A 20,775-nucleotide genomic window follows, 5' to 3' on the forward strand; every position below is an offset into this window, starting at 1 on the left:
CCTTCTTAGTGCTGCGGCGAAGAAATGGCTCTGAGCACTATGAGACTTAACATCTATGGTCATCAGTCCCCTAGAATTTAGAACTACTTACACATAACTAACCTAAGGACAGCACACAACACCCAGTCATCACGAGGCAGAGAAAATCCCTGACCCCGCTGGGAATCGAACCTGGGAACCCGGGTTTGGGAAGCGAGAATGCTACCGCACGACCACGAGCTGTGGACGCTGTGGCGAAGAAAAGCTGTGCTCTGTCTACAGTGAGGCCAGTAGCCCCGTGATGGGGTACGCACCAAAGACTTTACCTTGACCTGTATTCATTTCCTCATTCAATTCCCTCAGCATAATCTGTGAAACCTATACATCAGTCTTCTACTGTATTGCTTTCACCTGTTTCAGTCACTCTTTCCCTAATACTTCCTTGAAGCACTCCCCAAACTCTGATTCTTTCAAATTAACCAGGTCCCATGTCCTAAAAGTCCTACCGTTCTGCAATTTATTCAGTTTTAATCCGTAGTTTATAATGTTTTACAGTGTACAGTCTGGTTTCACAGTCTCCAAACACAAAAAAAAGTGGTCAAATGTGTATGAAATCTTATTGGACTTAACTGCTAAGGTCATCAGTCCCTTAACTTACACACCACCTAACCTAAATTATCCTAAGGACAAACACACACACCCATGCCCGAGAGAGGACTCGAACCTCCGCCGGAAGGTTACACTCCTCTCCCCCATTTTGTGTTCTGCTACAACTTTTCCTTCTCTTCCCTTTCTCACTATCGAATTTCAGTCCTCATTAGTATTAAATTTTCATCTGGTTTAACGATCTAAATAATTTCTTTTATGGCATCAGACATTCTTACCATCTTTTCATGTGCGGAGCTAGTCAGCACACAAACTTTTACAGCCATAGTTAGTGTCGACTTGTATATAGCGCATTAATGGATTCACTATTTTGTATATGGTAGTCTGCTGCATTTCTATTTTTGTATTTATTGTGAGACCTCGTTCTGCATTACATCTATTTGATTCTGTGTTAAAAAGCGTGTACTGACCTGTCCAAAAATCCGTTCTTCCTGCCGCTGCGTATCTCTAATTAACACTACCTTTCATTTCAGCCTATCCAAACTCTATTTTTAATTCCTTTAACCTACCTACCCTCTTAAAGCATTAAGCGTGGAACGCTCCGACACGTAGGACGCTAGTTTACCTGATGGCCAATATCTTCCTGAGTATATGAATGGACTATTTTACCTCCTGTTGTTGTAACCGCAGGGTGGCTGAGAAATCGCGTCGGGACCAAACGGAAAGTGGCCCGCGAACAAACAAACGAACAGAAAGGACGGACATGAAACAACAACAATGGATGATCGAGAGAGACCTTACGACGACAACATGCAAGAAGCAATGGAGTGACAGGGACAACCAAACGAGTCCAACATGTCCACTAGTAATGAAAACAAAGAACGGTAAACAAGCAGTCTGTTGTCGAGGAAATATGTCACTACTGTCACTACTCACGCAACGATTAGATTCGCCGGCTGAGCTTTTTTTTTTTTCTTTATTGTATTTCAATTCCCCATCGGGGCGGGCTGGCAGCAGCATATGCACTGCTCTTCAGCCGAAAGACACAGAACAAACAATAGAAGATATTTAAAAAGAACAAAGGAGATAATATGGTGAACATAGATATAAAAAAGGGGGAACATCATGGAAGGCAATAGACAAAAAACGGGGTGACTGTAAAATGGAGATAAAAAACTGTTAAAACTGTTTAAAAGTAGCACACACAAAAAGTCACACACGGCGACAATTAAAAGAACACAAGGCACAGTATGATTGGTGCATAATAGGTATCGACAGATGGCGTAGCACATAACTAACACCGACGGTGAACCTCAAGGCAGTACACAATTAAAATCACACCTCTTGACGCACAGGAGAAACAGCACTAAACACAACACTGATGTAGCACACTGACCATGATCAAAACAGAGGATCTGCCAGGTGCAAGGAGATGAGGGAGACTGGAAGAAGGGAGGGAGGGGAAGAGATGAGGGAGATGAGCAGGGGGCGCACTGAAGAGGGCCAGGCAGGGAGGGATGTGGGAAGGAAAGAGGCAAGTATTGGGTACAGGGTCTCAGGGGAGGGGGGGGAAAGGAGAAAAATCCGCTCTGGGAGAAGGAGGGAAGAGGAAAAAAGGGGGCCCTGGGGAGGGGGGGGGGGAACAAGGCCAGGTTATAGTTGGAAGGAAGGGTAGATGTCACGGTGAAGTTCGTCATCCAGGAGGAGGAGGTGTTGGAAATTGCCCTGATGAAGGAGATGGAGGGTGTGGAGGTGGAAAGAGGGAGGGATACAGCGATAGAAGCGCGGCAATGGGCGAGGTTTGGAGAGGAAGGAGGAAACCAGAGGGCGGGGGGGGGGGGGGGATGAAGCCTGTGGACAATGTAAAGGATGCGGAGATGTTGGAGGAACAGGAGGAGGTGGGGGAAGGGGATCAGTTCATACAGGAGCCGTGTGGGGGAAGGAAGGCGGATACGGAAGGCAAGGCGGAGCGCATGGTGTTCAAGGATTTGGAGGGCCTTGTAAAAGCGGGTGGGGGCGGAGATCCATCCGGCTGAGCGAGAGGCAGGCACTTAAATACAGGATCAGGGGTGTCGCTATTGGCTGCTGGAACCACTTGTTCCTCACACTATAAATGCAGGCCAGGAGGCGTACGCCGCCTCGGCTTACGGCGCGATGGTGCAGAGACATCTAGGGGTCTTCGACGTCCATGATGTCTGGCGCTGATTCAAATTCCACGGCGCACAGTACCAGACCTCCGGGCTATATTACCTCCGGAATAATTTACCCATGAGGATATCATCCCATAACCCACACATGAGAGCTATCTGTTTTGAACTAAATGTAATAGCAGTAGTTTCGCTTTTCTTTCAGCCATTGATAGTGCCAATATATAAAGGCTATGTTGCCAAAGTTACAAGGCCAGATCAGTCAATCAGCTAGACTGTTGCCTCAGTGTAGAGGCTAATGTCACTCATCAGCATCACAGGCTACTCAGGACTCTCCATAGATTCATCTCTACATGTGTGTCTGTGTCGTAGAGCAAAGAAAGCCACCCACTTTGGCATGGTCCACAGTTCTTAGGTGGCGATGATAGGTCGGGGGGGGGGGGGGGGGGTAATCGTTTTATCAAGTATCAACCACTTGTACTAGAATATCAGAATAAACTAGGATATAAGAATAAAAGTAGTAGGCGTGTTTGATGTGTGTGTGTGTGTGGGGGGGGGGGGGGGAGAGGGGGGGGGGGCTGCATAGGGAGTCGAATGTAGTTAGCAGGTGCAAATGGATGCACGTTACTGTAGTTATAAAGAGATGCGGAGGCCTGCACAGGACAGACTGGCATATAGAGCTACATCAAAACAGTCTCCGGACTGAAGACCATAACAATAGTTCCTTGATGCATTTTTTGTTTGTATCTTGTAGTATCAAAGCAAAAATGCTCTTGTACCACATAAGACCTTTCTGTTTCAGCACAATACCTCAAAGCCTGCAGCGAGAAGGACTCAAACCTAAATGAATGTGCTCTGAAGAATGGTCGCGCTGCAATTCCCTATCTTGTGAAAGGTGAGTATAATTGATTACATTTTTGAATATAACGATGAAAGAACAGTCTTCCTTAGTTTATCTAAGGATATTGCGCCCCTTTCTTCCATTGTTCTAAGCGGTTTCCCTATTTGCAAAAACTGCTCACTTTGTACGTGTCCTGCAGTATGACATTCGTGTTACTATGTACATTTTACCACGCTGATCGGCACAAAATTAACTTGTGCTTAATAATACCTGTTTATAGTTTCTCAACAAGTCGCTACACAAAACACGACAAATGTTTGTAGGCGGTCTATTCTCTGTTTCACTGAATTGCAATGAGAAATACAAACTGCTTGGTATGCAGCCTAACCTCTCCTGTAATATGGTGTACTTGATGCAATACCGTTTTATGTGAAAAAAATATTTGCTCTTCGTTTTTTTTCCAACAGTTTCTACAGGTCTAACATCTTAGTACTTTCCGCGTTTAATACTGATATCTATAAATCTTCGTTGCACTCCCACATTAACTAATAAGGTTGGCAAGAACTCCAGAACAACGTTCCAAAATCATTATATCTGTAGTTTATAGATACTTTACCACACACTGACATTACAAGACTTTAGGACGATATTGACAATTCTACTAACTCGTCTCTAAGGAGAACTCTGACATAACCCGTTCCAGAATGACGGTTTCGTGGTTTACGCAAACATAACAAGCTCAATATTCGTTTTCAGGTTCGTTCTACTTCATCTCAATGCACTTGATCCCCTCACTACACTGGTTTGCATAGGCAATCTCCTCCTCCCTCACTATGTCGATTTCTTCCACCCCTCTTTGTGCGTCTTCTCTCCCCCCCCCCCCCCCCACTCTCTGACCTTGAACCTTTTGTCATTGTACACAGAACCGTGGATGGAAACTGAAGTCGATAGAAATGAGTACTAAAATCGGCTGGGATCGTTGGCATATGGGGGTATGAGAGCTGCTGGGTCGTGACGATAGTAAGTTCAGTGATTGTTTTCCATATTGTTTCAGTCTGCGAATGGGAAGAATTTCAAAGTTTCGGACGATTCGGAATCCGTGGTAGTATTCTAAACGCAGTCCGATAAGCTATAAATACGACTTTCCTGCTTGCTCTTAAAAGCAACCGCAAGGCAGAAACCAAAACATCACATTATTGTCTATACAATTATTTAAAAATATTATGTGTGTGGTCTGAGAATATACATTGGAGAAACAGTCTACTGGTTTAAATGCCTCCCATCGTAGTTAAAGCTGACTATGAGAAAGAAACTTAAACTGCCCATTTAGGCCGGCCGGTGTGGCCGTGCGGTTAAAGGCGCTTCAGTCTGGAACCGCGTGGCCGTTACGGTCGCGGGTTTTTGTGGCAGATTTGACAAATAACTGGTAACGCAAATTATCCAGCGTGTGGGAAATGCTATCACTTCCATTACACAGTGGGATAATAAACAGCTCAGGAGCTGTTTTTATTTCTTCACGGGTAGCGTCCGATTTCTTGTACATGCCAGATACTGCAGTCCGCAGCTCGTGGTCGTGCGGTAGCGTTCTCGCTTCCCAAGCCCGGGTTCGATTCCCGGCGGGGTCAGGGATTTTCTCTGCTTCGTGATGACTGGGTGTTGTGTGATGTCCTTAGGTTAGTTAGGTTTAATTAGTTCTAAGTTCTAAGAGACTGATGACCACAGATGTTAAGTCCCATAGTGCTCAGAGCCATTTGAACCAAACTGCCCATTATCACGGCACAGCATTCTTTTTATTGTATTCGGGTTTTACTGAAAGCCTGTACACTGCTGTTTTAAAGAATATAAAGCTTATGTCTGTATGAATGTTTTTAGAGTATTACGTAAAAATCTGAAGTAAATCGGTCAAGAACTATTCGATTTTTTTGGCAACAACTTATTGTTTTCGCATTGTTTCTAAATCACAATCGTTATAACAATATCGTAAAATTATGAATTCTCTGTTGTACAGTACTATACACAATACATACAAGAGTATTTTGGTAGTTGCGATTTTATGATATGATTGGTGTTACTACAATGAGGTGACAAAAGCCACGGGATAGCGACATGTCTGCATGTATACAGATTGCGGTAGTGTCTCGTACACAAGGTACAAAAGGGCAGCGCATTGGCGGAGGTGTCATTTGTACTCAGATGATACATGTGAAAATGGTTTCCGACGTGATTATGGCCGCACGACGGATATTAACAGATTTTGTATGCGGAATGGTAGTTTGAGCTAAATGCATGGGACATTCCATTTCCGAAACCGTTAGGGCATTCAATATACCGATATCACAGTGTGAAGAGGGCCGGGAATACCAAATTTTAGGCATTACTTATTATCATGGACGGCGTAGTGACCGATGGCTCTCACTTAACGACCGAAAGCATTGGCATTTGCGCAGAGCTGTGAGCGCTAACACACAAACAAGACTGCGTGAAACAAGCGCAGAAATCGATGTGGGACGTACGACGAACATATCCGTTAGGATAGTGCGGCGAAATTTGGCGTTAACGGGCAGTGACAGCTGACGACCGACGCGAGTGCCTTGGCTAACAGTACGACATCGCCTGCCGCCCCTCTCCTGGGCTCGTGACCATACCGGTTGGACTCTAGACCTTTGGAAAACCGTGGCCTGGTCAGACGAGTCCCGATTTCAGTTGATAAGAGCTGATGGTAGAGCTCCAGTGTGGAGCAGAACCTACGAAGCCAAGGACCCAAGTTGTTAACAAGGCACTGTGCAAGCTGGTGGGTGTCCTATAATGGTGGGGGCTGTGTTTACATGGTCTAATTGAAGCGATCATTGACTGGAAATGAATATGTTCGACTAATCGTAAACCATTTGCAACCGTCCATGTACTTTGTGTTCCCAAACAACGTTGGAATTTTTACAGATGACAATGCGACATTTCGCTGGGCCACGAATGTTCGCGATTGATCTGAAGAACATTCTGGACAGATCTAGCGAATGATATGGTCACTTATCGAACATTTATGGGACATAATCTAGGGGCAAAAGGAGGTACGGCACGGCACGGTGACTTGCGCCATAGGGTGGTGGGGTTTCGGGTTCCGCTAGATAGATCAGGAGTCCACTACACGCAACAAGCGACTACACGGGTAGCAGGGGTTGTGTGGCGTGGGCTGGGCGGTTTTTTAGGTTAGATGGCCTTGGGCAAGTACAGAAAGGGCAACAGCCTCAACGGGTGCGGGGCAATGTCAGGACATGCGGGGACCAAGCAGCAATCGGTATTGTAATTGTCAACTGTCGAAGCTGCGTTGGTAAAGTACCGGAACTTCAAGCGCTGATAGAAAGCACCGAAGTTGAAATCGTTATAGGTACAGAAAGCTGGCTTAAGCCAGAGATAAATTCTCCCGAAATTTTTACAAAGGTACAGACGGTGTTTAGAAAGGATAGATTGCATGCAACCGGTGGTGGAGTGTTCGTCGCTGTTAGTAGTAGTTTATCCTGTAGTGAAGTAGAAGTGGATAGTTCCTGTGAATTATTATGGGTGGAGGTTACACTAAACAACCGAACTAGGTTAATAATTGGCTCCTTTTACCGACCTCCCGACTCAGCAGCATTAGTGGCAGAACAACTGAGAGAAAATTTGGAATACATTTCACATAAATTTTCTCAGCATGTTATAGTCTTAGGTGGAGATTTCAATTTACCAGATATAAACTGGGACACTCAGATGTTTAGGACGGGTGGTAGGGACAGAGCATCGAGTGACATTATACTGAGTGCACTATCCGAAAATTACCTCGAGCAATTAAACAGAGAACCGACTCGTGGAGATAACATCTTGGACCTACTGATAACAAACAGACCCGAACTTTTCGACTCTGTATGTACAGAACAGGGAATCAGTGATCATAAGGCCGTTGCAGCATCCCTGAATATGGAAGTTAATAGGAATATAAAAAAAGGGAGGAAGGTTTATCTGTTTAGCAAGAGTAATAGAAGGCAGATTTCAGACTACCTAACAGATCAAAACGAAAATTTCTGTTCCGACACTGACAATGTTGAGTGTTTATGGAAAAAGTTCAAGGCAATCGTAAAATGCGTTTTAGACAGGTACGTGCCGAGTAAAACTGTGAGGGACGGGAAAAACCCACCGTGGTACAACAACAAAGTTAGGAAACTACTGCGAAGTTTAAACGCAGCCAAAACCTCTCAGACAAACAGAAGCTAAACGATGTCAAAGTTAGCGTAAGGAGGGCTATGCGTGAAGCGTTCATTGAATTCGAAAGTAAAATTCTATGTACCGACTTGACAGAAAATCCTAGGAAGTTCTGGTCTTACGTTAAATCAGTAAGTGGCTCGAAACAGCATATCCAGACACTACGGGATGATGATGGCATTGAAACAGAGGATGACACGCGTAAAACTGAAATACTAAACACCTTTTTCCAAAGCTGTTTCACAGAGGAAGACCGCACTGCAGTTCCTTCTCTAAATCCTCGCACAAACGAAAAAATGGCTGACATCGAAATAAGTGTCCAAGGAATAGAAAAGCAACTGGAATCACTCAATAGAGGAAAGTCCACTGGACCTGACGGGATACCAATTCGATTCTACACAGAGTACGCAAAAGAACTTGCCCACCTTCTAACAGCCGTGTACCGCAAGTCTCTAGAGGAACGGAGGGTTCCAAATGATTGGAAAAGAGCACAGATAGTCCTAGTCTTCAAGAAGGGTCGTCGAGCAGATGCGCAAAACTATACACCTATATCTCTGACGTCGATCTCTTGTAGAATTTTAGAACATGTTTTTTGCTCGCGTATCATGTCATTTCTGGAAACCCAGAATCTACTATGTAGGAATCAACATGGATTCCGGAAACAGCGATCGTGTGAGACCCAACTCGCCTTATTTGTTCATGAGACCCAGAAAATATTAGATACAGGCTCCCAGGTAGATGCTATTTTTCTTGACTTCCGGAAGGCGTTCGATACAGTTCCGCACTGTCGTCTGATAAACAAAGTAAGAGCCTACGGAATATCAGACCAGCTGTGTGGCTGGATTGAAGAGTTTTTAGCAAACAGAACACAGCATGTTGTTATCAATGGAGAGACGTCTACAGATGTTAAAGTAACCTCTGGCGTGCCACAGGGGAGTGTTATGGGACCATTGCTTTTCACAATATATATAAATGACTTAGTAGATAGTGTCGGAAGTTCCATGCGGCTTTTCGCGGATGATGCTGTAGTATACAGAGAAGTTGCAGCATTAGAAAATTGTAGCGAAATGCAGGAAGATCTGCAGCGGATAGGCACTTGGTGCAGGGAGTGGCAACTGACCCTTAACATAGACAAATGTAATGTATTGCGAATACATAGAAAGAAGGATCCTTTATTGTATGATTATATGATAGCGGAACAAACACTGGTAGCAGTTACTTCTGTAAAATATCTGGGAGTATGCGTGCGGAACGATTTGAAGTGGAATGATCATATAAAATTAATTGTTGGTAAGGCGGGTACCAGGTTGAGATTCATTGGGAGAGTGCTTAGAAAATCTAGTCCATCAACAAAGGAGGTGGCTTACAAAACACTCGTTCGACCTATACTTGAGTATTGCTCATCAGTGTGGGATCCGTACCAGATCGGTCTGACGGAGGAGATAGAGAAGATCCAAAGAAGAGCGGCGCGTTTCGTCACAGGGTTATTTGGTAACCGTGGCAGACTGTGCAAGAGAGGCGCTCTGCATCGCGGTGTAGCTTGCTCGCCAGGTTTCGAGAGGGTGCGTTTCTGGATGAGGTATCCAATATATTGCTTCCCCCTACTTATAACTCCCGAGGAGATCACGGATGTAAAATTAGAGAGATTAGAGCGCGCACGGAGGCTTTCAGACAGTCGTTCTTCCCGCGAACCATACGCGACTGGAACAGGAAAGGGAGGTAATGACAGTGGCACGTAAAGTGCCCTCCGCCACACACCGTTGGGTGGCTTGCGGAGTATAAATGTAGATGTAGATGTAGATGTTAGGAGGTATCCAATGACTTATCCCGCCTCAGTGAACGTGTTGCTTTATGATACCACATTTCGTTCATCTTTCAGTCGTGAAGTCGCACATGAAGCATTGTTTCAGAACTTGAGCATCTGACAGTAATTTTATTCTATGAAATGTGATCCTGAATTCCAATCAAGAACAACTGCCTAGACGAGAAACATAGAAATAGATATCCTCGGGGTCGCCAAGCTGCTTAATTCACTTAATAAAAGCAAATCTTCCGGTCCACATTGTATACCAGTCAGGTTCCTCTCAGAGTATGCTGATACATTAGCTCCATATTTAGCAATTATATACAACCGCTCGCTCACAGAATGATCCGTACCTAAAGACTGCAAAATTGCTCAAGTCACACCAATACCCAAAAAGGGAAGTAGGAGTAATCCGCTGAATTACAGACGCACATCACTAACATCGATTTACAGCAGGGTTTTGGAACATATACTGTATTCGAACATTATGAAGTACCTCGAAGAAAACGGTTTATTGACACGTAGTCAGCACGGATTCAGAAAATATCGTTCTTGCGAAACACTACTAGTTCTTTGTACTCATTAAGTAATAAGTGCTGTCGACAGGGGATGTCAAATTGATTCCATATTTTTAGATTTCTAGAAGGCTTTCTGTGACACTGTTCCTCACAAGCGTCTTCTAACCAAACTGCGTGTCTATGGAATATCGCCGCAGTTATGCGACTGGATTCGTGATTTCCTGTCAGAAAGGTCTCAGTTTGTAGTAATAGACGGAAAGTCATCGAGTAAAACAGAAGTAATATCCGGCGATCCTCAAGGAAGTTTTATAGGCCCTCTATCGTTCCTGATCTATATTAACGACACAGGATACAATCTGAGTAGCCCTATAGATTGTTTACAGATGATGCTGCCATTTACCGTCTTGTAAAGTCAACAGATGGCCAAAACGAATTGCAAAATGGTGCGACAAATGGAAATTGACCCTGAATAAGAAAAAGTGTCAAGTTATTCACTTGAGTACTAAGAGAAATCCGCTAAATTTCGATTACACGATAAGTCACACAAATATGAAGGCTGTAAATTGAACAAAACACATAGGGATTACAATTATAAATACAATAAATTGGAGCGATCACATAGATAATATTGTGGGTAGAGCCAACCAAAGACTGCGATTCATTGGCAGAACTCTTAAAAAGGTGCAACAGGTCTACTAAAGAGACTGCTTACACCACGCTTGTCCGCACTATTCTGGAGTATTGCTGTCCGGTGTGGGATCCGCATCAGATGGGACTGACGGATGACATCGAAAAAGTACAAAGAAGGGCAGCTCGATTTGTATTACCTCGAAATAGAGGAGATAGTGCCACAGATGTGATACATAAATTGGAGTGGCAGTCATTAAAACAAAGGCGTGTTTCGTTGCAAAGGGATCTTCTCATGAAATTTAAATCACCAGTTTTCTCCTCCGATTGCGAAAACATTTGTTGGCACCTACCTACGTAGGAAGAAATGATGATCACGATGAAATAAGAGAAGTCAGGCATCGCACAGAAAAATTTAAGTGCTCGTTTTTTCCCGTGATAGACAGCTTGAAGGTGGTTCATTTAACCCTCTGCCAGCCACTAGCCACTTTATTGTGAATGGCAATCACGTATATATATATATATATATATATATATATATATATATATATATATATATATATACTCCTGGAAATGGAAAAAAGGAACACATTGACACCGGTGTGTCAGACCCACCATACTTGCTCCAGACACTGCGAGAGGGCTGTACAAGCAATGATCACACGCACGGCACAGCGGACACACCAGGAACCGCGGTGTTGGCCGTCGAATGGCGCTAGCTGCGCAGCATTTGTGCACCGCCGCCGTCAGTGTCAGCCAGTTTCCGTGGCATACGGAGCTCCATCGCAGTCTTTAACACTGGTAGCATGCCGCGACAGCGTGGACGTGAACCGTATGTGCAGTTGACGGACTTTGAGCGAGGGCGTATAATGGGCATTCGGGAGGCCGGGTGGACGTACCGCCGAATTGCTCAACACGTGGGGCGTGAGGTCTCCACAGTACATCGATGTTATCGCCAGTGGTCGGCGGAAGGTGCACGTGCCCGTTGACCTGGGACCGGACCGCAGCGACGCACGGATGCACGCCAAGACCGTACCATTCTACGCAGTGCCGTAGGGGACCGCACCGCCACTTCCCAGCAAATTAGGGACACTGTTGCTCCTGGTGTATCGGCGAGGACCATTCGCAACCGTCTCCATGAAGCTGGGCTACGGTCCCGCACACCGTTAGGCCGTCTTCCGCTCACGCCCCAACATCGTGCAGCCCGCCTCCAGTGGTGTCGCGACAGGCGTGAATGGAGGGACGAATGGAGACGTGTCGTCTTCAGCGATGAGAGTCGCTTCTGCCTTGGTGCCAATGATGGTCGTAAGCGTGTTTGGCGCCGTGCAGGTGAACGCCACAATCAGGACTGCATACGACCGAGGCACACAGGGCCAACACCCGGCATCATGGTGTGGGGAGCGATCTCCTACACTGGCCGTACACCACTGGTGATCGTCGAGGGGACACTGAATAGTGCACGGTACATCCAAACCGTCATCGAACCCATCGTTCTACCATTCCTAGACCGGCAAGGAAACTTGCTGTTCCAACAGGACAATGCACGTCCGCATGTATCCCGTGCCACCCAACGTGCTCTAGAAGGTGTAAGTCAACTACCCTGGCCAGCAAGATCTCCGGATCTGTCCCCCATTGAGCATGTTTGGGACTGGATGAAGCGGCGTCTCACGCGGTCTGCACGTCCAGCACGAACGCTGGTCCAAATGAGGCGCCAGGTGGAAATGGCATGGCAAGCCGTTCCACAGGACTACATCCAGCATCTCTACGATCGTCTCCATGGGAGAATAGCAGCCTGCATTGCTGCGAAAGGTGGATACACACTGTACTAGTGCCGACATTGTGCATGCTCTGTTGCCTGTGTCTATGTGCCTGTGGTTCTGTCAGTGTGATCATGTGATGTGTCTGACCCCAGGAATGTGTCAATAAAGTTTCCCCTTCCTGGGACAATGAATTCACGGTGTTCTTATTTCAATTTCCAGGAGTATATATATATATATATATATATATATATATATATGTGTGTGTGTGTGTGTGTGTGTATATGTGCGTGTGAGAGAGAGAGAGAGAGAGAGAGAGAGAGAGAGATAGAGCTTAGTAAGGAACACAGTGACTGAACGCAATCCACAAAGTAACAAATTTACGAAATTTAATATTGGGACACAGTAGAGATCTGTGCATTCGTAGATACAATAAACGTATTGATTTTTCTTGCTTAATCTGTGTTTCCTTGCTCTGACAGGTGATCCGAGCATCAGACTTTTACCCATGGATCCACAGCAGATTACGGAAATGGTGGTGGACGACAAAGGGCTCAAGTTCATCATGAGAGACATCGTCATACTGGGACAAGCAAACGTACAGCTCCAAGATGTCAGGTACGGCGTCGTCTATTTAAAAGCAGAAAACGGAAATTAATATATTACATGGATGATGACAAATTTTCAATGTGAGGAATTATGCTTCTCAGAACCATAGAGTTATTGTCTCTAATGTTTCAAAGGAAAATGATACAATCTATTTCATGACGGACAAAACTTCTCCAACACTATAAATAATCCATATCATAGAATTAAAAAGAAAAGCTATTTTATGGAGATGCTTCGAATGCCTTTTTATATAACTGTATAACTGGGACAATAGAACACTAAAAATGTTTCATGTTTCAGACCGCACATATCAGACAGTCTCAAAGGAAGCAAGATTAGGATTTAATATTCAGTCTAGACGAGAACCTTGTTCATGGAATAGGGGACAGCAGTAACACACTAAGTTCCATGGTTGCATTAAATACACATCAGGTATGTTAGCTAGTTCAGATGTCTACACCAATATCAGCCACTGTGCTGTTGTGGGCTCCAGTCCAGAGACTGGTTTGATGCAGTTCTCCATGCTACTCCATCCCGCGCAAGCTTCTCCATCTCTGAGTAACTACTGCAACCTACATCCCCCTGAATCTGCTTAGTGTATTCATTTCTTGGTGTCCCTCTACGATTTTTGCCCTCCACGCTTCCATCCATCACTGAATTGGTGACCCCTTGTTGCCGCAAGACGTGTCCTACTAACCGATCCCATCTTCTAGTCAAGTTGTGCCATAAATTCCTCTTCTCCCCGATTCTATTCAGTACCTCCTCATCAGTTATTTGATCGACCCATCTAATATTCAGCATTCTTCTGTAGCACCACATTTCGGAAGCTTCTATTCTCTTCTTGTCTAAACCATTTACCGTCCATGTTTCACTTCCATACATGGCTACGCTCCATACAAATACTTTCAGAAACGACTTCCTGACACTTACATCTATACTCGATGTTAACAAATTTCTGTTCTTCAGAAACGCTTTCCTTGCCATTGCTAGTCTACATTTTATATCCTCTCTACTTCGACCATCATCAGTTATTTTGCTCCCCAAATAGCAGAACTCATCTACTGCTTTAAGTGTCTCATTTCCTAATCTAATTCCCTTAGCATCACCTGATTTCATTAGACTACATTCCATTATCCTCGCCGGCCGAAGTGGCCGTGCGGTTAAAGGCGCTGCAGTCTGGAACCGCAAGACCGCTACGGTCGCAGGTTCGAATTCTGCCTCGGGCATGGATGTTTGTGATGTCCTTAGGTTAGTTAGGTTTAACTAGTTCTAAGTTCTAGGGGACTAATGACCTCAGCAGTTGAGTCCCATAGTGCTCAGAGCCATTTGAACCATTATCCTCGTTTTGCATTTGTTGAGGTTCATCTTATATCCTCCTTTCAAGACACTGTCCATTCCGTTCAGCTACTCTTCCACGTCCTTTGCTGTCTCTGACAGAATTACAATGTCATCGGCAAACCTCAAAGTTTTTATTTCTTCTCCATGGATTTTAATTCCTGCTCCAAATTCTTCTTTTGTTTCCTTTACTGCTTGCTCAATTTACACACTGAATAACATTGGCCGGCCGCTGTGGCCGAGCGGTTCTAGGCCTTTCAGTCCGGAACCGCGCTGCTGCTAGGTTGCAGCTTCGAATCCTGCCTCGGACATGGATGTGTGTAATGTCCATAGGTTAGTTAGGTTTAAGTAGTTCTATGTCTAGGGGACTGATGACCTCAGATGTTAAGTCCCATACTGCTTAGAGCCATTTGAGCCATTTGAATAACTTCGGGGATAGGCTACAACTCTGTCTCACTCCCTTCCCAGTCGCTGCTTCCCTTTGATGCCCCTCCATTCTTATAACTGCCATCTGGTTCCTGTACAAATTGTAAATAGCCTTTCGCTCCCTGTATTTGACCCCTGCCACCTTCAGAAATTGTAAGTGTTCCAGCCAACACTGTCAAAAGCTTTCTCTAACAAGGGGGCCCTCCATAATGTAGATCTCTGATTTTGATGCGCTTGAAATATGTTGTAGAGGCACTTATCCTGAGTACTTGGCTATCCGGTTTTTTCGCGACGGGCTTGATGTTTGAGAAAATCGATTTTGAAGTTCATTTCGCGATTTTTATACCGGTAACATTACACATGTTTCGAGCAAGTCAACGTCGGGCAATGGTAAAGGTTCACGGCTACCACACTGGAGGTACCGTGTTCGAATGCTGCTCGTTACTTTCTTTTTTTTTCAAAATAGACCGAATTTTCAATTTTATTTCAAAGAATATAAACAAACAGTACAAGGTGTGCGAAATTATAAATGCTCCAGACTTGACGAAAGACAATAGAGAGATCGCCTCTAGGGAAGATTCGATAAAATTACAGTCGCTAATCCTACATCCATTCAGTGCACCTAATTTTGAAAGCATGATTAGATACGGATGGTTCGCATCGAAATTAGCCGATGAAAGAGAAATCTTTTTGAATGCAGAAGAATTGTGTTTCCCGGTATCGCTCATGAAGAAATCGTGCGTCTGCAAGACGGCTGCTTTCATAAAATGCGGGTGGTACTGCGAAAATTTGTGTTTCTGTTGTTTCTGTGATAAGTGTCACCCACAATATTGTTCTGGCACATCAAGCAAGATTTTGTAATATTGTGTGAAAGTAAAATTTAATAACTGAATATATCTTTATTATTTCGCACACCTTACTCTGTTTGTTGATATTCTTTGGAATAAAATTGAAAAATTCGGTCGATTCTGAAAAAAAGTACAAGAGCAAGATTCGAACACGGTACCTCCAGCGTGGTAGCTGTGAACTTTCACCGCTGTTCTACGCTGACTTGCTCGAAGCAGAGGTAATGTTACGGGTATACAGAACGCGGAATGAACTTCAAAATCGATTTTCTCAAAAACCAAGGCCCGACGCTAAAAAACCGGATAGTAATGTACTCAGGGTAAGTGCTTCTAAAACATATTTGAAGCGCACCAAAATCCGTGATTTACAGCATGGAGGGTCCCCTTGTAAGTATAAAAATACTAGAAACGTAGGTTTGCCTTTCCTTAATCTATCTTCTAACATAAGTCGTAGGGTCAGTATTGATTCACGTATTCCTAAATTTCTACGAAATCCGAACTGATCTTCCCCAGGGTCGTCTACTATTAGTCCTTCCATTCGTCCGTAATGAATTCATGTAAATATTTTGCAGCTGTGACTTATTAAACTGATAGTTCGGTAATTTTCACACCTGTCACCACCTGCTTTCTTTGGGATTGGAATTATTAAATTCTTCTTGAAGTCAGAGTATTTCACCTGTCTCATACATCTTGCTCCCCAGATGTTAGAGGTTTGTCATGGCTGGCTCTACCAAGGCTATCAGTAGTTCTAATGGAATGTTGTCTACTCCTGGGGCCTTGTTTCGACATAGGTCTTTCAGTGCTCTGTCGAACTTATCACGCAGTACCACATCTCCCATTTCATCTTCACTTACGCCCTCATCCAATTCCATAACATTGCCCTCAAGTACATCGCCCTTGTATAGACCCTCTGTATACTCCTTCTACCTTTCTGTTTTCGCTTATTTGCTTAGAACTGGTTTTTCATCTGAGCTCATGATATTCATACAAGTGTTTTTTTTTTTCTCCAAAGGTCTCTTCAATTTTCCTGTAGGCAGTTTCTATCTCACCCCTAGTGAAATATGCCTCTACATCCTTACATTTGTCCTCTAGCCATCCCAGCTTAGCCATTTTGCACTTCCTGTCGACCTCACTTTTGAGACGTTTGTATTCGTTTTTGCCTGCTTCATTTAGTGCATTTTTATATTTTCTCCTTTAATCAATTAAATTCAATATCTCTTCCGTTACCCAAGGATTTCTACCAGCCCTCGGCTTTTTTCCTACTTGATCCTCTTCTGCCTTCACTATTTCATCTCTCAAAGCTACCAATTCTTCTTCTACCGTATTTATTTGCCCTGCACCTGTCAATCGTTCCGTAATGCTCTCTCTGAAACTCTATACAACCTCTGGTTCTTTCTGTTTATCCAGGTCCCATCTTAAATTCCCACCTCTTTGCAGTTTATTCAGTTTTACTCTACAGTTCATAACCAATAAGTTGTGGTCAGAGGCCTCATTTGCCCCTGGAAATGTCTTACAATTTAAAACCTGGTTCCTAAATCTGTCTTACCATTATATAATCTATCTCAAACCTTCCAGTGTCTCCAGTCCTCTTCCATGTATACAACCTTCTTTCATGATTCTTAAACCAAGTGTTAGCTATGATCAAGTTTTGATCTGTGAAAAATTCTACTGGGCGGCTTCCTATTTCGATCCTTATCCCCATTCCATATTCACCTACTACTTTGCCTTCTCTTGCTTTTCCTACCATCGAATTTCGGTCCCCCATGACTATTAAATTTTCGTTTCCCTTCACTATCTGAATAATTTCTTTTATCTCATCATACATTTCTTCACTGTCTTCATCATCTGCGGAGCTAGGTGGCATATAAACTTTTACTACTGTGGTAGTTGTGTGTCTATCTTGGCTACAATAATGCGTTCACTGTTCTATTCGTAGTAGCTGACCCCCTATTTTTTATTCATTATTAAACCTACTCCTGCATTACCCCTATTTGATTTTGTATTTATAACCTTGTATTCACCTGACCAGAAGTCTTGTTCCTCCTGCCACCGAATTTCACTAATTCCCAGTATATATAACTTTAACCTATTCGTTTCCGTTTTTAAATTTTCTAACCTACCTGCCCGAATAAGGCATCTGACATTCCACGCTCCGATCCGTAGAACGCCAGTTTTCTTTCTTCTGATAAAGACATCATCCCGAGCAGTCCCCGCGTGGAGATCCGAATGGGGGACTATTTTACCTCCGGAATATTTTACCCAAGAGGATGCCATCATCATTTAACCATACAGTAAAGTTGCAAGCCCTCGGGAAAATTTACGATTGTAGTTTCCTCTTGCTTTCGGATATTCGCAGTACCAGCACAGCAAGGTCGTTTTGGTTAATATTACACGGCCAGGTCAGTAAGTCATCCAGACTGTTGCCCCTGCAACTACTGAAAAGGCCGTTACCTCTCTTTAGAAATCACAAGTTTGTCAACAGATACCCCTCCGCTGTGGTTGCACCTGCGGTACAGGTATGTGTATCACTGAGGCACTCAAGCCTCCCCACCAACAGCAAGGTCCATTGTTCACCAGCCACTATTATATCGAAAAATAAGTCTAAATGAGCCATGTAACACTCTGGGGTCCTCCTTGGCATTCTGCCCACAAAATGGTCCAGAGATTGCTGCTCAAACATCGATCGAGAAATATGTATGGCGAGGTTCTTGTGACGATACACTACAAGTTTCATCTGTCAATCATTGCGGTCATGTACATGTCAGCTAATACTGGATTCCATCCCAGTCAGTCAGTTCATCCCTTCTACAGGAAAGTGTTAACGAAATGGACGATATGTTCTCATGTGTTAGTGTGGACAGATCATCGGCGGAAAGTTTTAGGGCTGGTCACACGTTTGGAAGAACCTATCACGAACTAACTGGCCTTAACTTCAATAGCAATGACAGGCATTTGACATCTGTGCAAGAAACTGGTTCGAAACATCACTGCTCCATGCCCCTGATGAACCTGTGGGACTGAGAGCCCAATACTTGTATTGGTACACGGGCGCCATCGTATTCCTTTAGTGCAATAATCAGGCGTCACACTGAAGTGAAGAGATTCCGATGGGATCTATAGTCGAGACGGCGTAAGAAGGTCCTGACAGCTCACAGCAGTGTTACCAGCTTTCAGCTGCAGGCGAAAACAGTAGTCGTCTACCGAGCAGAGGGAACACTGTGGCGTTGCCATAGAGACGTTTGCAAAATCCCGTTACATTATTGATTGGGGTAGACTCGCGAAGCTGCCTTGTGCTTCCCACTGCAACTGTCAGGGATCAGCTTTCGCCGATTGCATTACAGCAACTTTTTATTCTTGGTATTGCCTATCCCAGCTACTTCCCACACTAGAGTCCTGTTTATAGGATTCCGTTTCCCAATCTGTAAAAATGCAACCCTTATAAGATGTAGTCCATCTGTCTGTCTGTCTGTCTGTCTGTCAGTCCGACTGTCAAGAACCTTTTTCTCAGCAACTCATGGACGTATCAAGCTCACATTTATGTCAAATATTAAAATTTATTGGCCCTTGGCGGTGTAAGATGTTTAAGCTTCTAATTCAATGCAATCAGTTTATGTCACATACTTTGATGCTCGAAAACTCTCTCATCAAAACCTATAACGTGTTCCCCATTGACCTAGAACCATAAAATTTGGCGAGAAGCACGGTTTCACAATAAAGGTGAAGAAAAAAAAATCTCAAATGGTTAATTTGTAATTATATAACACAAAAAATGTTTTTAACTGTTTATCTATCTGTCTGTCCGTCTGTTAAGAACAGGTGGACGTAGCAATTTCAAATTTATGTGACATTCTAAGATCTATGGTCCATTGGTGGTGAAAAAATGTAAGTTTTTGTCAATGTAGTCAAAAGAGTCGGTCATTATGTCACATATTTTGATACTTGCAAACTCATTCATCAAAACCTACGGAAGTAGCCTTGTTTCTCGTTGACCTAGAATCACGAACTTCGGCAGGAATCAAGGTTGCACGGTACAAGTATAGCGAAAAGTATGAAACTTGTTAAGATTATATCACATAAAAATATCTTTTGCTTTTTGAATATACATTGAATTCATGATCTGTCAAAAGCATAATAGACAAACATTACTGCATGCAAACGTAAAATGTAAGTTGTAGTAACTTTTTAGTTAGTTAATAAAAACGTTTCATTAAATCTTCTCTCTCTCTCTCTCTAGCTCTCTCTCTCTCTCTCTCTGAAATCCCCTGCTCGCTTCTTTTGTATGTATGGGCTAATCTAAAGAATTACAGTAGACATTTTCATACGATCTAGGAATTTCTAGGACCAATATCTTGTCAGTATCGATATCGATAACAGGCAAACATCATTGAGATTCTGGATTCCCAAGAAGGATGAACTATATGTAGACGTAGTTAAGTTCGTACGAAATCTTCAGCTCGCGACTCCCACTCGCACTTGACCAATCGTTTTTCTTTTGTTTACTGTTCTGCGTAATGGACCCCAAGAGAAGATATTATTTTTGTGGAGACTGTTCGCACTGTCTGTGTGGACACAGTTCCAAAAATGAAAGCGCACAGTTCTGCTTCATTCCTGTAGGCGTACCACGAGGCACGACCTGCTGGTAGCAATCAGCAGCTGGTATTTTCCACGGCAGGCGAAAACTGCAACATACTGTATGTCTCTAGTGTTATGTGTCTCTCGATAACGGTTGAATGTTCAAATTATGTCACTTACTTTCATTACATAGCGATTCCCTGAGCTAAAAGAGTGGTGAAAAAGAGGCTCAAGAAGAGAAAAAGCTATGGAATCATGAGGACTATGTCAATAGTTTTTTTCTACAATTTAGTCATCATCATCAATGCGAACACTTTTAGTTCCAAAGCCCGTCTCTCTGGCGATAACCATGTTACTAAGGCTAAAGGTAGAAGGATTCACACACGTATGACATTTAAGATTTGCTGACAATTCTTGAAACGCTGCTGGAAAATAACAGTGAAGAAAAAGCTCCCTGCTCCCTTCTCAGAGCCAATCTT

General features: G+C 43.7%; 1 protein-coding gene across 1 annotated transcript in view; it reads left to right on the forward strand.

Moving 5' to 3' along the window:
* Window positions 1-20,775, forward strand: part of LOC124776693 (protein takeout-like) — an 86,309-nt gene that overhangs the window by 23,766 nt on the left and 41,768 nt on the right. The window contains exons 2-3 of the mRNA XM_047251797.1: window positions 3,535-3,627; window positions 12,992-13,127. Of these exons, the coding sequence (XP_047107753.1) occupies window positions 3,535-3,627; window positions 12,992-13,127 (229 nt within the window). The remainder of the gene's footprint in view (window positions 1-3,534; window positions 3,628-12,991; window positions 13,128-20,775) is intronic.

The sequence above is a fragment of the Schistocerca piceifrons genome, chromosome 2 (assembly GCF_021461385.2).
Source record: "Schistocerca piceifrons isolate TAMUIC-IGC-003096 chromosome 2, iqSchPice1.1, whole genome shotgun sequence".
NCBI classification, from domain to species: Eukaryota; Metazoa; Arthropoda; class Insecta; order Orthoptera; family Acrididae; genus Schistocerca; species Schistocerca piceifrons.